The sequence below is a fragment of the Aspergillus brunneoviolaceus genome (genome assembly GCF_003184695.1).
Source record: "Aspergillus brunneoviolaceus CBS 621.78 unplaced genomic scaffold BO95scaffold_111, whole genome shotgun sequence".
Taxonomy (NCBI): Eukaryota; Fungi; Ascomycota; class Eurotiomycetes; order Eurotiales; family Aspergillaceae; genus Aspergillus; species Aspergillus brunneoviolaceus.
Window position 1 is genome coordinate 22879 of NW_020290841.1, and position 17795 is coordinate 40673.

General features: G+C 54.6%; 6 protein-coding genes across 6 annotated transcripts; 4 read left to right on the forward strand and 2 right to left on the reverse strand.

The window, feature by feature from the left end:
* Positions 1-133: 133 nt before the first annotated feature.
* On the forward strand, positions 134-2812 carry BO95DRAFT_30128 (putative cellobiose dehydrogenase). Its single transcript, XM_025581765.1, has 2 exons — positions 134-267; positions 427-2812. Exon 2 carries the CDS (start codon positions 498-500, stop codon positions 2718-2720), a length of 2223 nt encoding a protein of 740 aa, XP_025436596.1. The 5' UTR covers positions 134-267; positions 427-497; the 3' UTR covers positions 2721-2812.
* Positions 2813-5029: 2217 nt separating this feature from the next.
* BO95DRAFT_448223 (putative Cu-dependent DNA-binding protein) lies at positions 5030-5643 on the forward strand. Its single transcript, XM_025587798.1, has 2 exons — positions 5030-5138; positions 5177-5643. The coding sequence occupies exons 1-2, from the start codon at positions 5123-5125 to the stop codon at positions 5407-5409; spliced, it is 249 nt and encodes an 82-aa protein (XP_025436597.1). The 5' UTR covers positions 5030-5122; the 3' UTR covers positions 5410-5643.
* A 1274-nt stretch (positions 5644-6917) lies between these two features.
* BO95DRAFT_448224 (putative actin polymerization protein Bzz1) lies at positions 6918-9989 on the reverse strand. The gene is made up of 6 exons (XM_025587799.1): positions 9676-9989; positions 9586-9612; positions 8968-9495; positions 8843-8923; positions 7619-8783; positions 6918-7539 (listed from the first exon to the last, which is right to left on the reverse strand). The coding sequence occupies exons 1-6, from the start codon at positions 9718-9720 to the stop codon at positions 7160-7162; spliced, it is 2226 nt and encodes a 741-aa protein (XP_025436598.1). The 5' UTR covers positions 9721-9989; the 3' UTR covers positions 6918-7159.
* Positions 9990-10562: 573 nt separating this feature from the next.
* Positions 10563-12619, forward strand: dbp5 (ATP-dependent RNA helicase DBP5). Its single transcript, XM_025587800.1, has 6 exons — positions 10563-10685; positions 10793-10961; positions 11025-11522; positions 11575-11812; positions 11862-12062; positions 12118-12619. Exons 1-6 carry the CDS (start codon positions 10610-10612, stop codon positions 12388-12390), a joined length of 1455 nt encoding a protein of 484 aa, XP_025436599.1. The 5' UTR covers positions 10563-10609; the 3' UTR covers positions 12391-12619.
* A 1021-nt stretch (positions 12620-13640) lies between these two features.
* BO95DRAFT_448228 (oxidoreductase, short chain dehydrogenase/reductase family) lies at positions 13641-15008 on the forward strand (the record flags this gene model as incomplete). Its single annotated transcript, XM_025587801.1, has 1 exon — positions 13641-15008. A coding segment is annotated over exon 1 (662 nt), but the record flags the coding sequence as incomplete, so codon positions are not given.
* A 563-nt stretch (positions 15009-15571) lies between these two features.
* Positions 15572-16343, reverse strand: BO95DRAFT_436999 (uncharacterized protein; the record flags this gene model as incomplete). Its single annotated transcript, XM_025585255.1, has 3 exons — positions 15572-15899; positions 15986-16081; positions 16156-16343. 3 exons carry the CDS (start codon positions 16341-16343, stop codon positions 15572-15574), a joined length of 612 nt encoding a protein of 203 aa, XP_025436601.1.
* Positions 16344-17795: the final 1452 nt, after the last annotated feature.

The window sequence follows — 17795 nt, forward strand, 5'->3', positions numbered from 1 at the left end:
GCTTATTTTGCTTCGAAGCCACTCACAGCCTGGGTTCTAGACGGCCACATCGCTGGAAGGGAGCAGACTAGACGCCTTCGAGGTGGGCATGCGTGTCCACAATCAATATCTTTAATGCATTAGTCTTATCCTCTGACCTCCCTTCAATCACCGTTACGCCTCCGCTTTCCTCACACGATGGCCGACCTGTCCCCACGTCGGCCTCGCGGAGGATTCTATATCAATGCCGTGGTCCGCCTCGAATTGGACTTCCACCGGCTTTCAAAAGTTTCAATCCATTCTCTCTCATTCTTTTCGGTCCTTCTTTTGTTTTTTCTTTCTTTTTTTTTCTGGCAATCTCTTTTTTGCCGCCACTCTTTTCCGGGTTGCTGCTGGGCCAGCTTTCCCCCTCAAGGTTTCTATCTCATTCTTCTCACCTTTGATTAGGTAACTTTCCGACCCTTTCTGGTCTATCGCATCTTTTGCTCGTTCTTCTCTTTCGAACAATTCGCTTCAAGATGCGTTCCTACATTCTTAGCGGCGCTGTGGCCCTGAGCTCCGCGCTCGGTGCCTCCGCCGCAGCCACCGCCACTTCCGCCTACAGTGATTCGCTTTCCGGCATGGACTTCCAGAGATGGTGCGATTCTGATACGGGCTTCTGTTTCGGTATTGCGCTGCCCGAGACCGTGGAGAAGAGCTTCATCGGTCAGCTGAGTGTGCCTCTCGACAGCTCTAAGGGATGGGGTGGTGTCAGTATGTCCGGTTCTATGACCAAGGCTCTCCTCATCGCAGCCTGGGCCAACGGCGATTCTGCTGTCGGAACTCTCCGCGAGACCAGTGCCTACTCTAGTCCCGAGGTTTACAGCGGTGATGCCAGCATTCTCGAAATCCCCGAGGGAACCTCCGTCAACAGCACTTTCCTCACCTATACCTTCCTGTGCGAGAACTGCATTCTCGGCGAGCCTACCACCTTCGGCGCCACCGAAGACACCTACTACTTCGGCTGGGGTCTCGCTACGACCAGCCCTACTACCCCCTCCTCCGATTCTTCTGCCATGCCTTTCCACGGAGCCGGCTACGGTGGCTTCGAAGTCTACCTGTCCAAGGCCAAGTCGTCTAGCTACGCCACCTGGGCTGCGAAGGCCGTCTCGAGCACATCTACTGCCTCTGCGTCCGCCTCGGTTACCAGCCCTTCTGCCAGTGCCTCGGCCAGTGTCGTCGCCACGGTCTCGAACACGACCTATGATTACATCGTTGTCGGAGGCGGTGCTGCCGGTATCGTTGCCGCTGAGCGTCTGGCCGAGACCAACAAGAAGGTTCTGCTGATCGAGCGTGGTGTGGCTCCGACCACGGAGCTAGGTGCGACCGATGCTCTTTCGTGGAACTCCTCGATGACTCCTTTCGATATCCCCGCCCTCGGCAGCTCCCTCACCTCCCTCAACTTGATGGGCGACTACCTCTGCGACGATACTGCGGGAATGGCCGGTTGTGTTCTCGGTGGTGGTACCATTGTCAACGCCGAATCCTTCATCCACCCCCAGGAGGCCGATTTCGACGACAAGTGGCCCACCGGCTGGAAGTGGAAGGACATCGAGGCGGCCGCTAATCGTCTCTACGCGCTCAACCCCGGAAGCACTCTTCCCTCTGCCGACGGCAAGCGCTACGACCAGGGCATGTACACTGTTCTGTCCGGCTTCCTGAAGGGTCTTGGATGGAAGTCTGTTGACTCCCAGAAGCAGCCCAACGAGAAGCACATGGTGTACAGTTACCCCTCCTGGGATGTGGGCAATGGTATCCGTGCTGGTCCCGTCCGCTCCTACCTCCCCTTGGTCCAGGACCTTGACAACTTCAGCCTTCGCACGAGCACCAAGGTCCGCCGTCTTGTACGCCGCAGCGCCCGCGTTACTGGTGTCGAGGTCGAGACCAGCTCTGGTGGCATCGAGATCATCAACCTGAATGCTGGTGGTAAGGTTGTCCTTGCTGCCGGTTCCATGTCTACTCCTCGCATCTTGTTCAACTCCGGCATTGGCCCCACTGAGCAGATCCAGACTGTCAAGAGCGGCAACACAGGCATCACCCTCCCTCCTTCCTCGGAGTGGATCAACCTGCCCGTTGGCCAGAACCTTCGTGACCACCCCATGTTCACCATCACCGTCAACACCAACAGCAACTTCACCCACTTCAACACCTCCAGTGTTGTTCCCGGCCCCAGCGCCGCCGTTCAGAAGCTTTTTGCTGAGGGCTCCGGTGTCCTCACCCAGGGTGGCCACCGTCTCCAGTTCTGGACCTCCAACGTTGGAACCGATGGCATTACTCGTTTCTACCAGGCTTCCTGCAGCACCAGCACGGACGGCGTTATCACCATGAAGCTGTACCTGACCCACGGTGCCACCTCGACCGGTGTCCTTGGCATTGACAGCTCCGGTACCACCACCCTCGAGACCGACCCCTGGTTGCAGACTGCCGCGGACAAGGAAGCTGTCACCCGCTTCTTCCAGAGCTTGATCGACGACATCAGCAACTCCACCTCCGGGTTCTCCATCTCCGGAACCTCGACTGCCTCCGGTATCCTTAACCTTATGACCAGCGGTGACCACTTTGTCGGCACTGCGAAGATCGGCACTGACGATGGACGTGTCAACAACGGCACTTCGGTCGTTGATCTCAACACCAAGGTGTACGGTACCGAGAACTTGGTAAGGATGCCCTTCTGGAATCGATGGCATCGCGCAGTGAGCTAACCGGTTTCCTAGTATGTTGTTGATGCCAGTATCCACCCCGATCTGCCCACCGGTAACACCCAGGCGATCGTCATGATTGCCGCGGAGGCCGCTGTGGCCCGCATCATCGCCCAGGGCACGGACACCGTTAGCGCCGCCAGCTCGTCCATTGCTGTTTCTGCGGCTTCTACTGCTGCTGCCCATTATGCATCTGCTACCGAGTCCTCGGTTGCTGTCAGCATTGCGACGGCTACTCCCGAGACTACCGCTGCCAGCGTTGCCGCCGAGGCGACCGCCACTGCTACCTCCGAGTCCAGCTCTGCTTCTTCCAGCTCTGCCTCTGCCTCCGATGAGGATGAGGATGACGAGGACTTGCCCGACTGCGACGATGAGGACGATGAGGAGGAGGAGACCAACCCCGAGGACAGCTTCTCGGGCTCTGTCTCTGTGACGGCCCACAAGGCTGTCGCTACTCAGGCTGGCTCCGGTGCCTCGACCACCACCGTGTGGGTGACCTCAACTGCCTGGACTACGACAACCGAAGCCGTGGTTACCACCACCACTTCGACCGTCACTGTCTGGCCCACCTACGCCTAGATAGGTTTGGGGATGGACTCTCTTGTGCGAAGGTGGTTGTGGTTGTATGTATATAGCCCGACTTTACCTTTCGATTCTCTGTATTTAGACCGACCGAATTTACTATTAGAATATTTGTGATGCACGCAGCTGGTTGCTTCAGAGTAGAAGTAGTCACAATTAAGCCATCCTGGTCATGGTTGTATTATGCGAGAAGGATTGATGAGAGCGAAAGGAAATGGGAAGGGGATGGGTGGCCTGGGGGAGGCCTGAGGAATGAAATTGAACGGGAGGCAGTCACATGTTTGGGCGGATTGACTGATTTGCTCGTCCTTACTTTTTCCGATCGGACGAAGATCAGCACTCTCGCACTCTCCCACACCACAAGATTGAGTCTGTCTCTCAAGCCACGGACTTCTGGTTCCAACCAGTCGGAGGGTCCCAATTTACTACGAGCTGAGCACGGAGCAGGTTCGATGAGGAGCCGATGATGCAAAAGCTCCGACCGGGGAGGACCGAAAGCGCGGCGTGGCCAAACAAGTTTGGAATGGGAAATAAGCAACAACCACCACTGCACCACTTCCAAATGTCAAATTTTTAAATCACGCAGGCCCAGATTGGCTCGTGCTTCAAGCAGTTGAAGGAAATGGAAAGCTGCTCAGCCACCTCCATCCATCCCGCCATGGCTCGAGCTTTTCCCACACTTGTGCTCTTCGTGCAGCATGGTCTGCAAGCTGCAAGCTGTGCGCCGCCAGGGTCTCGAATTTTGGATCTCCAACAGGTCCCAACCCAACCCAGACCTTTTCCCTCCGATCATCAGCAGCTCGAGCGTACGGAGTAATAATCTCTTCGCAGTCGCCGTTCACCTGTCGCTGCTTAGTGCCTTTGATCCAAGGCAGCAGGAATATGATTGTAACTATAGCTAGTCCCGCGAGAGGATTTTCTGTGTTATTGTTCATTCATTGTATGCGGGAATTTGCTGCACCATTCGGTTTTGCCCGCAACTAAGACGGATGCGGCATCTCGTTACCAACGAATTGTCTCGATATTTCGCTAGGGAAAATCCCGCATGCTAATCGCTGGTTTTTTTGTTAGGGCAATTATATCATCATGGACTCCGCAGCCAGCGGGAGAGAAGAGGAGGAGGAGGAGGAGATCGAGGGAGGAGAAATCAGCTAAGGAGGAGTTGGTCCTGGCTGGCTCTGGCGCACTGCACTTGCACTCCCTTCGGATTACCTCTTTCTCTCTAAACTGACTACCTCCAGTATGGTAAGTTAGCAGTCAGAACTTGGGACTTTTGGGTCCATCCAGGAACGGACCCTCCCCAATCCCCCCCCCATATTGCGGTAAAATGAGACCCAAAAACCGCGCATGCAATCATTTCCCTTGCACACGAAGCTCAGGACCTACCTACTGACCACCTACCCCCTCCCCCCTCTCTCTCACTACCAGCTACGGAGTACTTTCTTTCTCTACCGAGCTGCCTTTTTCTATACAGTACAGTCCAGTCCAGTCCTTGCCATCCATGTAGTCGATCCGTGGCTGTGCCCGTTCCCCATCCCCATGCGGCTTTGCCTTTTTCTGTAGTAACGCTCCATCTGGTGGTTTTCATTTCCCCCATCGGCGTCTCTAATCTTTTTTTTTCTCGCTCGCTGGTTTTCCGGCCCATCACGTATTGTTTGCTCTTACCTATAAATCCTCCCCCCTATCCGCCTGGGAATCATGGCCGCCTCTATTCCACTTCAATCTTTGTCCAAGGGATGCTCATCGACGGTGAAAAGTGGGCCTGTGAAGCTTGCGTTCGCGGTCACCGAGTGACCACCTGCAAGCACCATGGTAATATATACATGCCTTGTGTGACTGGTATTCCAATCTACCTGGCTAATTTCACCTTCGCACAGATCGACCATTAATCCACATCAACCGAAAGGGCCGTCCCTTTGCAACCTGCTCGGTCTGCAACTGCACGCCGTGCGAGGCGCCCGAGGATCACGCCAAGCTCAAACGTGAGGCCGACGCCAGATGTCAAGCATCAAAAGTAGAGCCATCCCCGATGTTCAGCACCAGCATTGCAAGCCCCCCCGCCCCAAACATATACTACAAAGACAACCAAAAAAGCCCACTCACCATCTGAATCTGAATTTTCCCACACACTCCTTCCTCATTGCTCCAGAGAACAGTCTAAGGCTGATGTGGAATTCCCTTTGGCGTCTTGCTCTTTGTTCTAGAGAGCCGCCGGCAGATCTCCTCGTTCCACCTCGGTGGGCTCCCTGAAGCCGATTGCGCCGCGTCCTGCGCCGTCATCCACGGGCGGTGGTAGCAGTGGTGGTGCAGGCGCAGGATTTCGGCGCGACTCCCACTCTCCCCCGACAGGGGACTATGGCGATCATCGCCCTCGGTCCATCATCTCCGTGAGCCCGCCGCCACCACCACCACCCCCATCATCCCAGCTGTACCAGCAGCAGCAGCAGCAGCAGGGTCTCATCCCCGGTACGCCCGGCAGCAGTCCCATCTACCTGCCCGGCACCAGCACCAGCACCGCCTACCCGTCCCCATCATACTGCACGATAAGTGACCTCCCCAGCTCGCTGAGCATGGTCAACCCGCTCGACTTCGAGAACGGGGTCGGGGTCGGGGTCGGGGTCTCCTACGCAGACAGCGCGTCCGCCGCCGCGATCTACGCCCTCGAAGACCTCGACGTCAATGCTCTGCCCGCCGACGTCTTCCAGGGCGATTGGTCGTGGCTATCGTTATCGGAGGAGGCGGCCCTCCGGGACGAGGTATAACATTTGCAGACGGGCTGGACTTCACTACCGGCTCGTCTACTTCCAAAGGAAAGAAAGCAAAGAGAAGCGATGGTGCAAATGTTATGAGTCATGACGTATACGAGAATGATGATGTTTGAGTGAGCACGAGGTAGCGATGGCTGCGTGGAGGGGGGGGTTTGTGTCTGGACGGGGAGCACAGAACCGTTAGTTCGCCGTGGGGAATCTGTTGATAGAACCGTCTGGGAGGGTAGGGGGTTTCTGCTGAGCTTCGGGGGCGGGGGGGCTCGCCCCTTCGAATCGCAGGCTTTATATATAGGTTTGTTGCGCAGTTTGCGCAATACCTACAGCAGGATATAGGTATATAGCAATACGATATACAGTCAGCAGATCTTGTCTGCGAGCAATGAAGATTATCCCCCTCCCGCCTCCCGGCAACAAAGAAGATTAGATGCAACCCTGGGAATATCACCTATCGCTGATCTCGATCTCTCAATCTCTGTAGTACTCCTTACTACGGTGCCAAGGGTATACCTCTCGCTATGGAATTGGTACTGTGGTGAGGATGCCCATGGCCACGGAGTCGGAAGCTATAATACTACGAAGCAGTGCATGGCAAGATAGCAGGGAAAGGTGACTGAAAGAATCGATGAACTAAAATCTATCTTCAGAGCTGAGATGGGAAATGAGTTGGGAGAACGAGACAAGGAGGCGGAAGGGGAGAACGATTGAAAGGATCAAGTACAGCTATCGATTATAGCATCCCCAAGCCTAGTTATAGAACCTAGTCACAGCCTGGAGCGCGGCCGGCCTTTCCTAATTTAAACCCCAAGGGTGGTATTCTCCAATTACCGTCACGCTAGCTTAAGACAAGTCCCTGAAACAAAAGTACAAGTTTAGCTATGCTCGATTATGTACAGCATAACAGCAAGGAGCACCGTATGTATTGTGGTATATGTACTGCACCTTCCGCCGTCTCACCCTCCAACCAAATCCAACAACTAGCAATCCGTGAGCTTTATCTAGTGCCTAAAGCCCAAAAGCCACATGCTACCTCCCTAATTCCTTCCACCTGGACCCTCCGTGCCTGGAATCCCCACGTTCGTTTCCGCCAACTGTCTAAACATCCTGGATATAGTTCGCCGGCACGCTCTTCGTCACGCCCCCCCGCTCCACATCCGCCCACCCATCCCCGCTATCCCGGTTCACCAGCACGAACCGGTCCCCTTCGCTCATACTCCATTCCATGTCACTGCGGGCCTCGTAGTCGTACAACGCTTCGACGTAGGCCAATTTCTTGGCCCCCCGGCGCGGCGCCACGGCGGGGCCGATGCGTTTGCTGCCGCCTGCTGGCAAGGTAGAGGCCGAGGCCGAGGCCGAGGAGTTGGTTGAGTAAGTTGATGCTGGGCGTTCCATCGGAAGGGCTTCGACGTAGGAGGCCGGGACGAGGCCTTCGTTTCCGGTTGCCGGGGTTCGCACGCGAAGCCAGCCAGATCCGTCTGTTTTATGTGGTGATTAGCCTGGATATTCCAGAATCAAGGATGTGAGAAGATGAAGGATGCGACAAGAGTAGCTTACCATCTGGCTCTACAATAACGATATCGTCCCCTTCTTGGACGGTGACTTCGTCATCGCCCTGTGCTTGATACGGATACAGCATCTTCCCGCGGGGTTCGGAAGAAGCCGGTTTGGAACTGAGGGTCGGGGTGGATGGAGGACTGTTGATGTATTGCGCCGGCGGTGGCGCAAGGATGCGGTTCCGCTTGGAGGCGGCCGCGGCAGCGGGTTTGGTCTCTGTAGCTGGTGGTGTTGGGGTTGATGCAGGTAACTCGGCTGTAGACGGGGAGAGACTGGTGGCGGTGGATAAGGAGCGGTTGGCACTGACGGCGTAACCGGAACTGAGTGAGTTCATGGTGTCTTTGCGTGTGAGCGAGGGCGCCCCCGTTGGGCCGCTGGATGATGACGGCTCCAGGTCGAGAGTCGGGGTCGAGTTGGCCAGCTCCTGTCGCTCGGCTTTGAGCTTCTTCTTCTCCTCCTTGGTCTGCTCGCCCGGACATTCTGCCGGCACCTTCATCTCGCACTTGCTGTGGCACGTATAACCGCAGTCGCGGCAGTCGAAGCCCTTGGCTGATAGACCCCAGATGCGCTCACCGCAAAGGTCGCAGTTGGTGGGGATCTTGAATGTCTGCGACTTGAAGTTATGATTTCGCGCCCCCAGCGACAGGTCGCCTACCACGGACATGATTGTTGATGTCTCAACTTCGGCCGTCAGGCGTTTGCGGTCAAGCTCATGCAACGTCTCTTGCAGGAAGAAGATAGACCGGACTACTTCCACCTCGCTCCGTTTGTCCCTGCCCTGCTGGATCGCTTCGCGTACCTTCTTGGCCGCCTCTACCTCTCGTCGCTTCTGATCGGTCTCCACTCGCAGATCGCGCACCTGTGTCTTGCTCTTACTGAGAAGATTGCGCAGGAAGACCTTGGCGGTCTCGTCGGTTATGAGGGCTTCGTCATCGTGCCAGACCGGGCTGGGCTCGAAGCCTACATTGGCGGGTTCTTGAAGAGGGGTGGTGTTGTGGCGCAAGAACATGAGCGAGTCGAGATGAGGGAGGTTGCGGGGGATCTCGTGCAGGAGATTGGACATGTGCTCCACACTTTTGGTCAGGTAATTCTTGTCCAACTGAGCTGCTTGCGCCCAGATTGAATTCAGCTTCGCTACACGGGTTTCGTTGAGGTCTTGCAGCCCCTGCGAACGTTAGTGTCAAACGTTAGTGTCATAGCTGAGGCTGGGCGAAAGAAACCTACATCGAGTAGCTCGGGAACATATTCGTGGTAAAAGCGCTCCTTGAGCTTGTTCGTCACGTTGATGCTGATGAGGTAGGTGTTCTGCTTCTGTTAGTGTGCGATAGGAGCTGTGATTGGCTACATACCTTGACGTTGTTCATTTCCAGAATCTGCTGCTGATAGGCCGCTTGGGCCTTGGACTTGCTGTGGTCAAACGAGCTCTCCATTTTCTTCCGTCGCGCTTCCACCTCCTGACATGCACCGTCATATTTCCCCTTGACCTTCTTAAGCTCGCTGTAAGAAGAGTCCCTTTCCTTCTCCAATTTGGCATGAAAGTCGACGTGGCACTTCCGCAGTTCCTCGTATTGCGCTGCGGCTTGTTTGAGCGGCTCCGCTATTTGAACCACCAGATCCGTGCCGAATTGGTCGCGTTCGGCGGCGTGCGCCTCGATCGCAGTCAATTGCGTCGTCCATGTCGTGAGCGAGGCGCTTTCGAGCGAGCCCGGGGTCATACTCGGAGTATCTCCTACACTCAGCGTGCTGATCTTCTTCGCCTTGCGGTCGTTGTACTTTCTGCACAGCGCCGTCATCTTGGCCGCATATTCCTTCTCGATAACACTGCGCTCTCGGTAGAACTGTTGTATTTCATCCAACCACCCGATGCCATGGGAAACCTGGGGAGCGATGGCTTAGCCCGGAACCTTGGGTCGGCCGTCGTTGTGGTCGGGGGAATGCGCGCGAACGAACATGCGGAAAGGACATACCCAATTGTTGACTGGCTTGAAGGCATCCTGTTCAATTCGGCTGTTAGCGTGAATACTTGGTTGTTTTCCTAACTGCAGACATCATCATACCTTCAGCTCTGCCCCAAAATGAGGGGCGACATCTGGGGTTGCCATGCTGACGGCTAATTCGCTGCCCGAAGATCACGGCGCAGAAGACTGAGGACGGGGATGCGAAACCAGGAGAAACCGGAATGTGTCGGCCTAAGATAACCCAAGCAGGCGCACGTTGAAACCACCAACCACCCGGAGAAGGGAAGCCTGGTGCGCGACCGGTGTCAATGGCAAGGGATCGGAGCAGCAGTGGAAGAAGCCGAAGTGGACAGCAATCACTAAGACTTAATGATAGTAGTTTGGAGAAGAGAGGAGAGACGCAGGCAATCAATCAATCACTGCGAAGGGAAGGAAGCGGGGAAGAACACAGCTTAGGCTGGATGCAGTAAAAGCCACGGAAGATTGCCCGATGACAATACCGAACGAGGCTGTCAGGCCACGTTGGAGCACTACGTCATTCAGCCTGATGCCACTAGAGTAAGGTACCGTACCGTCGATGCCCTTTCACTGCCCTTTCACCGCCTACCACAAGGGGCATCACGACGCCTTCCAGTCCTCCTTCCTATTCAGGACTAGCGCAGCTCAAAGGCGGTCCGGACTGGTTTTTCCGCCGTCATTGTCTGGTGATGAGCAAATGAGCATAGCAACTTGAACACCCATTCCCATTACTGCCTTATTGCTACCGCGATTGCTCTGAGTCCCGAGTTGGTCCCGAGTAAATCTTTCTCTCTCCTTCTCTTTCTTCTTCGTCCTTGAAAGGATTTCCACCTCTGCCTTGTGTTCGCTTGAGTCGCTGTTTGGAGCCAGCCCTTCGTCGCGCGTCTGGTTTAAATAGAATTACCTACCCCGCTGCTCCCCTCCTTCTTCCGTCTGGAATCAAGCAGCCTTTTTATTATTTTTCCTCACAACACACACCGTCCTCAAACTACCTTTGCCGTTTCACGAGATTATCATGGCCTCCGACGAACAGCCTGCTGGCGGCTCTCTCGCCGACCGCATTTCCAAGCCCGAAGAACCTCAGCCTGCAGGTATGGACAACACGCGGCGGCATACCTTCCTTCGACCCGGCGACTGTGTCACCCTCCATCGCGGTCGATCGCATCCAGAACCACGCTAATTCAGCCCTCTTACGCAGAGTCCACCGAAACCCCCAAAGAAATCGATCAAACGGATGGAGCGCCCGCCGCCTTGGGTGGCTCCGATCTTCAGGAACCCGACTACACCGTGGAGGTCAAGCTCAGCGATCTGCAAGCCGACCCCAACAATCCTCTGTTCTCAGTCAAGAACTTCGAGGACCTTGGCCTGTAGGTCGCATGTCAATCAAATCACTGAATGACCCTTTGGGGCTAACACCGTTTGCTCAACAGCGATCCTCGTATCTTGCAAGGATTGTCGGCTATGAACTTCCGCAAACCGTCTAAGATCCAAGAAAGAGCTCTCCCTCTTCTGCTCGGCAATCCCGCAAAGAACCTGGTCGGCCAGTCCCAGTCGGGTACTGGAAAGACTGCCGCATTCACGCTCAATGTCCTCAGCCGCATCGACCTCAGCACGGAGCAACTGCAGAAGACCCCACAGGCCCTGATTTTGGCCCCTACGCGCGAGTTGGCGCGTCAGATCGTGGGTGTCATCCAGGTCATGGGTCAATTCCTCCCGAACCTCCTCATCGGCACTGCTGTGCCTGCGGATAGCAATGCGCGCCCGACCAAATTGGAGTGCTCCGTTGTTGTGGGTACGCCAGGAACGGTTACCGATATGATCAAGAGACGCACCATCACGGCCAACAAGCTCAAGGTGCTGGTTCTGGACGAGGCAGATAACATGCTTGACCAGCAGGGTCTTGGCGATCAGTGCATCCGTGTCAAGGCGTCAGTTTCGCCATTCCTCTTCCGAATAGTGTGGTGACTAACAGCTTCGCAGTTTGTTGCCCAGGGATATTCAGGTTGTGCTCTTTTCGGCCACTTTCCCTACGCACGTCCACGAATACGCTTCCAAGTTCGCCCCGAATGCGAACGAGATTACCCTTCAGCATGAGGAATTGACCGTCGAGGGTATCAAGCAATTGTATCTTGACTGCGCCAACGAGGAAGAGAAGTACCAGACCCTTGTTCAGCTTTATGGTCTTCTCACCGTTGGCTCTTCCATTATTTTCGTCAAGGTTGGTGGATTTGGACTCGTGCCACAGGGTTTCTGCTAATCCTCGCTAGACCCGTGCCTCTGCTGTCGAAATTGAAAGGCGCATGGTGGCCGAAGGTCACACCGTTGCCTCCCTGACCGGTGGTATCGAAGGCTCGCAGCGTGATGCCGTGATTGACCAGTTCCGTGCGGGACAAGCCAAGGTTCTGATCACCACCAACGTCCTCGCCAGAGGTATTGATGTTTCGACCGTTTCCATGGTCATCAACTACGTAAGCAATTTGAGATGTGATCTTCAAGTTCATGCAAGCTAATTCCCGTGATCAGGACATCCCTGAAATCCACCAAACCAACCCTCGCGCTCCGCGCCAAGCGGACTTCCAGACCTACCTTCACCGTATCGGTCGTACCGGTCGGTTCGGTCGTGTGGGTGTCTCGATCTCGTTCATCTCCAACCGCGACGAGTGGGAGATGCTCAACCAGATCCAGAAGTACTTCAACACCAGCATCCAGCGGATTGACACCAAGGATTGGGACGAGGTGGAGGATATCATCAAGAAGACGCTCAAGAACACCCGTGCCCAGGCCGGCTTCCGGTGATTGTACTGCCTCTGCCCTTGCTGTTTGATAGTCACCGTTCGATCGCCGCGGATTGCTAGTCGGTTGGAGCAAATTGTTGGTTTAACGCCTGGGCTGTACTGCTGTATGGGCTGCGGATGAGTTTTATGAATCTTTCCATGATGGCTGAAAAATTGCACACCACACATATTAATAGATACCAGTTCATATTTGAGTCGCTGAAAACCAACCACCCCAGAATAGATTTGCAGAGCTTGAGCGTTTCGATGTAGATTTTTCTCTGTAATGGACGGCGATGTATTGTCAGACATGTGATTTGCAGTACGGAGGTGAGGAGTGCTAGGATAGAATGTGGCCATGGACTGAGCCCGGCAGTGCGATACCCACTGAACCCGAACAAACCGCTTTCTTCCTGCTTTAAATCAAATTGGTTCGAGCATGTGGGCAGAGGGTGGGTAGATATGCCAGCCCAGCGCTGAGGCACAGCCCGACTGAGCTCTGTGAAAGCGCAATTAGGCCATGATCGGCTAGTGAAAAAGCCAAAGACCGAGAAGCCAAAGACCGAGACAAAAAGACATACAACAGAAGGGATTCGCTGGTGGTCACCCACCCAACTACTAACCTCCCGGCGTGTGGCTTGAGTACGGCTGAGCGGACGGGAAGCCCTATTTTCCACACCCTGTGGTCGTATGTGCTTGGTAAGGTCTCTCTGCAATTTAGATAGAACGTGCGTGTCGATTTATCCGTGCATTTATGAAAGATTGGGGGAAGGCGAAGGGAGGAGAGACGCATCAGCCTCGGGATCAGCTATAAGGATAGGGCATGGATTATATGATTGGCGGCTGTTATAGTGCTTGGATTTACCACCCTTTCTTCCCTTGAATATGGATGTCTAGTCTTCAATACTGCGTTTAAGATATGCAGCACTGCCAACCGCAGAAAGTGTGTATACTGCTCCCCGGGGGTGCTCAGATATACTTTGGTGGAGTTAGCATCCCCCGGAGATTACGGTGATAAGAATCGAGCTGGAAGATTCAGTGCGGTGTTTACTAATGGCACATCCTTTTTGAGATAACTGCACCTTCTAAACATCGTAGCACGTTGAAGACATCAGCCGGCTAAACGGACATTCGCCAGGTGCATGCGCCAGTCACCAGCCACGGGGGCCTTTCTGACCGAAGCTCAATTGACGGGAATTAGCAATACGAGATGGATCCTTCTGGTAGATACAGATCCGACTTAACCACCAACCAAGTATGGCTCTGTTATCCCCGCCCCGGAGTTAACACGAGCCGTTGACATGTCTCCAGGGCTGTGTTAGCACAGCATAAGAAGGTGGCACGACCCAGTCACCCAGCAACAATCCCAGCAACGGTCCAGTACAGTACGCAAAAACCATCTCGCCCTCTCCAATCCCTTCCCCGAGGTGCTCTCCCAAAGTGAACCTCGACAGGTGATACAATACACAATCGCACGATCAAAAAAAATCTCCCACCCAAACCAACCAACCAACCATGAACCCAACCAACACCATCTCCGTGAACAAGCTGGCGGGCACGCGGGTCCTAGTGATCGGAGGGACCTCCGGAATCGGATTCGCCGTGGCGCGCGCAGCGCTCGAGCACGGGGCGAACGTCTTCCTCGCCAGCTCGCAGGCCAGCAAGGTGGACGATGCCCTCACGCGACTGAGAACCCTGTATCCAGACCCGGGATCTCAATCGCGCATCGCCGGGGGATGCGCCTGCAACCTCGGCGACCCCGCTACCTTGGAGACCCACGTGCGCGACCTCCTCGAGCAGGCCACTACCACCACCACTTCCACCGCCACAGAAAGGACCCTCCTAGACCATATCGTGTACACCGCCGGCGACGCCCTGGGGCTCAAGCCCGTGACGGACCCCACGCTGACGGTGGCCGACATCCACGCCGCGGGGACGGTGCGCGTGCTCGGGGCCCTGATGGTCGCCAAACATGCCCGGAGCTACATGCGCGTGTCGGCCCGCTCGTCGATTACCTTCACCAGTGGGGTGAATGGGCACAGGCCGGCGCGCGGGTGGGCGCTGGCGGCGGCGAGTGGAGGCGCGGTGGAGGGGATGGCGCGCGGGCTGGCGGTGGATCTGGCGCCCGTCCGCGTGAACACGGTCAGTCCGGGCGCGGTGTTGACGGAGTTGTTTGATAACTTCGGGGCTGAGGAGGCGAAGTTGGCGGCGGTGGAGCGGTACGCTGAGGAGACGTTGGTGGGGGAGATTGGGCGGCCGGAGGAGGTGGCGGAGGCGTATGTTTACCTCATGAAGGATCGGTTTGTGACGGGGACGGTGGTGCATTCCGAGGGGGGGAAGTTGTTGAAGTGATTTTGTGGGGGTTGTTCAGATGGAAGGGGTATCTGTTTATTCACCTTTGTATATTCAAACTGTTCTAACACTCTCTTGTCTTGTCGCATATTTAGATCTGGGCCCGATGGAGTGGTCAAATGTAGACCTTGCAGATTTGTGAAGGCAGGAGCTGTGGCTGAAGGTGCCTCCCTGTGGATCTGCTGTGTCAGAGCGATGATGATTGGACGAGACACATATTAGGTCTGAACCTAAGAGCTTTGAGTGGAATGAGGCACTTGAATCTATAGGATGCATTCAACAACAAATGACACAGAAGTTACAACCAGAACACTTGGCTACATTGAGAGAGAAAGATGAAAACCAATTGAAGTGAACATGTTAAAATGACTAGGCATTTCAGTGTCGTATTCAGCTAAGATGCCCTATACGACGTCCATCCAGCCCAAAATCCTATGCATAGACGTTGTCCCAGATGCATCACACGATGCTCATGCTGTTCCCGATCCCGAGCCTTCAGGTCCCTGCTGCTCCGGCTCCTCCAGGAACGAATAGCGATCCTTCCTCTTCAGATCTTTAGCTTTCCAGTCATTCGACATTTCGGGGAACAGATCCAGTATTCCATGAATACTCGTGTCGTGGGCCACCACCACAAACAACGATCATCCGCATCGAACCTCTGAACGACCGCAAGGGTCTCGCGAGCAGCAGCCTCTTTCTCCAACGATGGCGCCTCGCTGGGATGTTCTGACTTGGGGCGATTTACCCTTGCGTGGAGCGCGGCCCCGGGGCAACTGCGACTCGGCACGTGCACATATACGGAAAGGTCAGAGGGTGAAGGGGTCCGTAGTACCGAAGGCTGGTCAACGCTGTCACCTGCGACCTGCGAGATAGATGAAGGTGTCCTCGGTAGTGCGGGACAGGGCTTTCAGGTGACCCAGGGCATGTCCTGGCGCGGAGAGGAGATAGAGATTGCCATCGCCGAAGTAGTCGAGCGCTTTGAGGCCTCCGATCTCCAGGTCGAACTGCGACGGTGTAAGTCCTTCCACTTTGCGACCGAGAAACTCGCGTACCACAACAGGAGCTGCCTTCACGGCGGGCAGACCGGGGTAGAAGGCCTCCTTAATTCCGGATCCAACAACCAGTTTAGTACGGAAGGAGAAACGGGAGGGTCGTCCGACGTGATCGATGTGTGCGTGACTGCCAGCAGATAAGACATCAGAGCCTGTTCAGATCGGCTGCCATCGAAAGGGGGAAGGAAGGCCCTTGGGGAAATGCATCCATACCTCCGGATAATCGCGTCAACGGTGTTGCGCGCCACGCCATGCTCTTTCATGATATCCTCAACACACTTGTCAACTCGCATATCGCCGCCCATTTCTCTGCCAGCTTCCATAATATGCAGGGGAAGTCGAACATGTCTTTGGAAATTCCCAGATCGAAGATGACATCGCACCCTCTACCAAAGGCGTCCGTATGATGGACGAGGAATGAATACGTGAGAGCAGTCCGCTTCCCCAGGCCCTTGATTCGAGGACCCATGGATTGCCATGTTGGCACGAAGGGGGCGTATGTGATGTCGATTATCGACACTTGTACCGTTGACAAAGAAGAAGGGATGTCCAGGGAGTTTTGACTGCCCATTTTCCACGCGTTGATCGACTGACACTTTGAGCTTAGACCTTGGTTGATGTTTTTATCCGTGGGTGCTTTCAGTCGGGTCTCTTATGAGCTGTAGAAGATTAGGCAGTGTCAGGACTCTTCTGCTTACGCCCATGAAGAAGAGCTCTCACCTGGGTTGAGTAGATGTTTCGTATCCAGGGACGAGGGGAGAGTAACAGCAGCAACTCCTTCCAAAATACGAACTGAGATGCTGTCTCCGCGGGTGGTGGAAGGTCGAAAGACCGGGTATGAGCTGACTACTCGGGACTGATGATCAGCTCTCAAAATCATCGTTCATGATTTACTAGGTAAGTACCTACATTCACCCGCGGCCCAGGGGCTTCTTCAAAGTGGCTGCTTCTTGGACATGGACATTCGCATTGTGGGAGTTGAACCCCCCCCCACCGGGTCATTGCATTCACATAGCACCAGAGTCAAGAATTTCCCTGGGAGAGTGATGATCTTGGCATGGGGAGAAAGCTAAGCGAAGTAGATGTTCGGTTGTGCCACACGCAGAACTCACTACTAGATTGGAAAACATGTCAACCAGGAACTTGATCGAATGTTTTAGAGTCTGTATGATCGATGGACTCTCCCGGTAGTTTTGTTTGATATTGTGATGCAAAGGCTTATCTGATTGTTGCTGTCTGCTTCTAAGCAAGCAGGAACGTCCCTGACAGTCATGTGAGCTGTTTTCTTGGTGTCTACGGTTTGCCGTATCGCTGTCGATCGCTGTTCACCATCCAGCGCACTCATCGTTCACATCATTTACCTTGAAGATTATATGAAGCTCTATGGAAATTTACATGCGAGATTAATACATCAATTTCGTAACCTGTAAGCATCCAATTCATATTCAATCTATAAAATATAAGAACTACGTTAGTAATGATCTAGTTACCGCCGACGGGGCTGAGAGTTACTCCAATAATAGTCACTGGAGATGTTATCAAATTATCTTTGAAATATCCTAGCCCTAGATGATGAACGCTCATCCTCGAGGAATAGTCTCAAGAATACTGATCTAGTATTGCTACCAACGTCTCCGGCCAAGAGTTTCGGGCGACCGACCGACTGGTTTTTGAGGCGAGGGAAGCTTTGGAATGAGGGGCTGGTCATCCGCCCTGCTGCCCCCATACCCTCGTCATCGTGCAGCGGCAAATTTGTTGATTGATCCAGCTGCATGGACCAGCCCGGATCGCGCCTCTCACCGACTTCCTCCCAGATGATTTGTTGGATCTCATCTCAAGGATAGCAGTAGGCTTGGTTGATAAAGAGATTAACAGGGGGAGAGGGGGGACAAAGGCACTATGTAGTAGTTATCAGTGCTTATCAGTGAGCCCTGATCGCCCGCAGTGGAGAAGATAAGGAAAGGTCCGCAGCCATGATAACCAACAACCCAGGTAGGATAAGATAATAACCCAAGGAAGGCAG

What these genes read in the sequence shown, in the direction of transcription:
- dbp5 (XM_025587800.1), top strand. Translation starts at nt 10,610, where the DNA reads ATGGCCTCCGACGAACAGCCTGCTGGCGGCTCTCTCGCCGACCGCATT. An exon ending in CTTCCATTATTTTCGTCAAG is followed by an intron (nt 11,813 to 11,861) that starts GTTGGTGGATTT and finishes AATCCTCGCTAG; the next exon opens with ACCCGTGCCTCTGCTGTCGA. An exon ending in TTTCCATGGTCATCAACTAC is followed by an intron (nt 12,063 to 12,117) that starts GTAAGCAATTTG and finishes TCCCGTGATCAG; the next exon opens with GACATCCCTGAAATCCACCA.
- BO95DRAFT_30128 (XM_025581765.1), top strand. Translation starts at nt 498, where the DNA reads ATGCGTTCCTACATTCTTAGCGGCGCTGTGGCCCTGAGCTCCGCGCTC.
- BO95DRAFT_448224 (XM_025587799.1), bottom strand. Translation starts at nt 9,720, where the DNA reads ATGGCAACCCCAGATGTCGCCCCTCATTTTGGGGCAGAGCTGAAG. An exon ending in TGGAAATGAACAACGTCAAG is followed by an intron (nt 8,924 to 8,967) that starts GTATGTAGCCAA and finishes TAACAGAAGCAG; the next exon opens with AACACCTACCTCATCAGCAT. An exon ending in ATGTTCCCGAGCTACTCGAT is followed by an intron (nt 8,784 to 8,842) that starts GTAGGTTTCTTT and finishes TAACGTTCGCAG; the next exon opens with GGGCTGCAAGACCTCAACGA.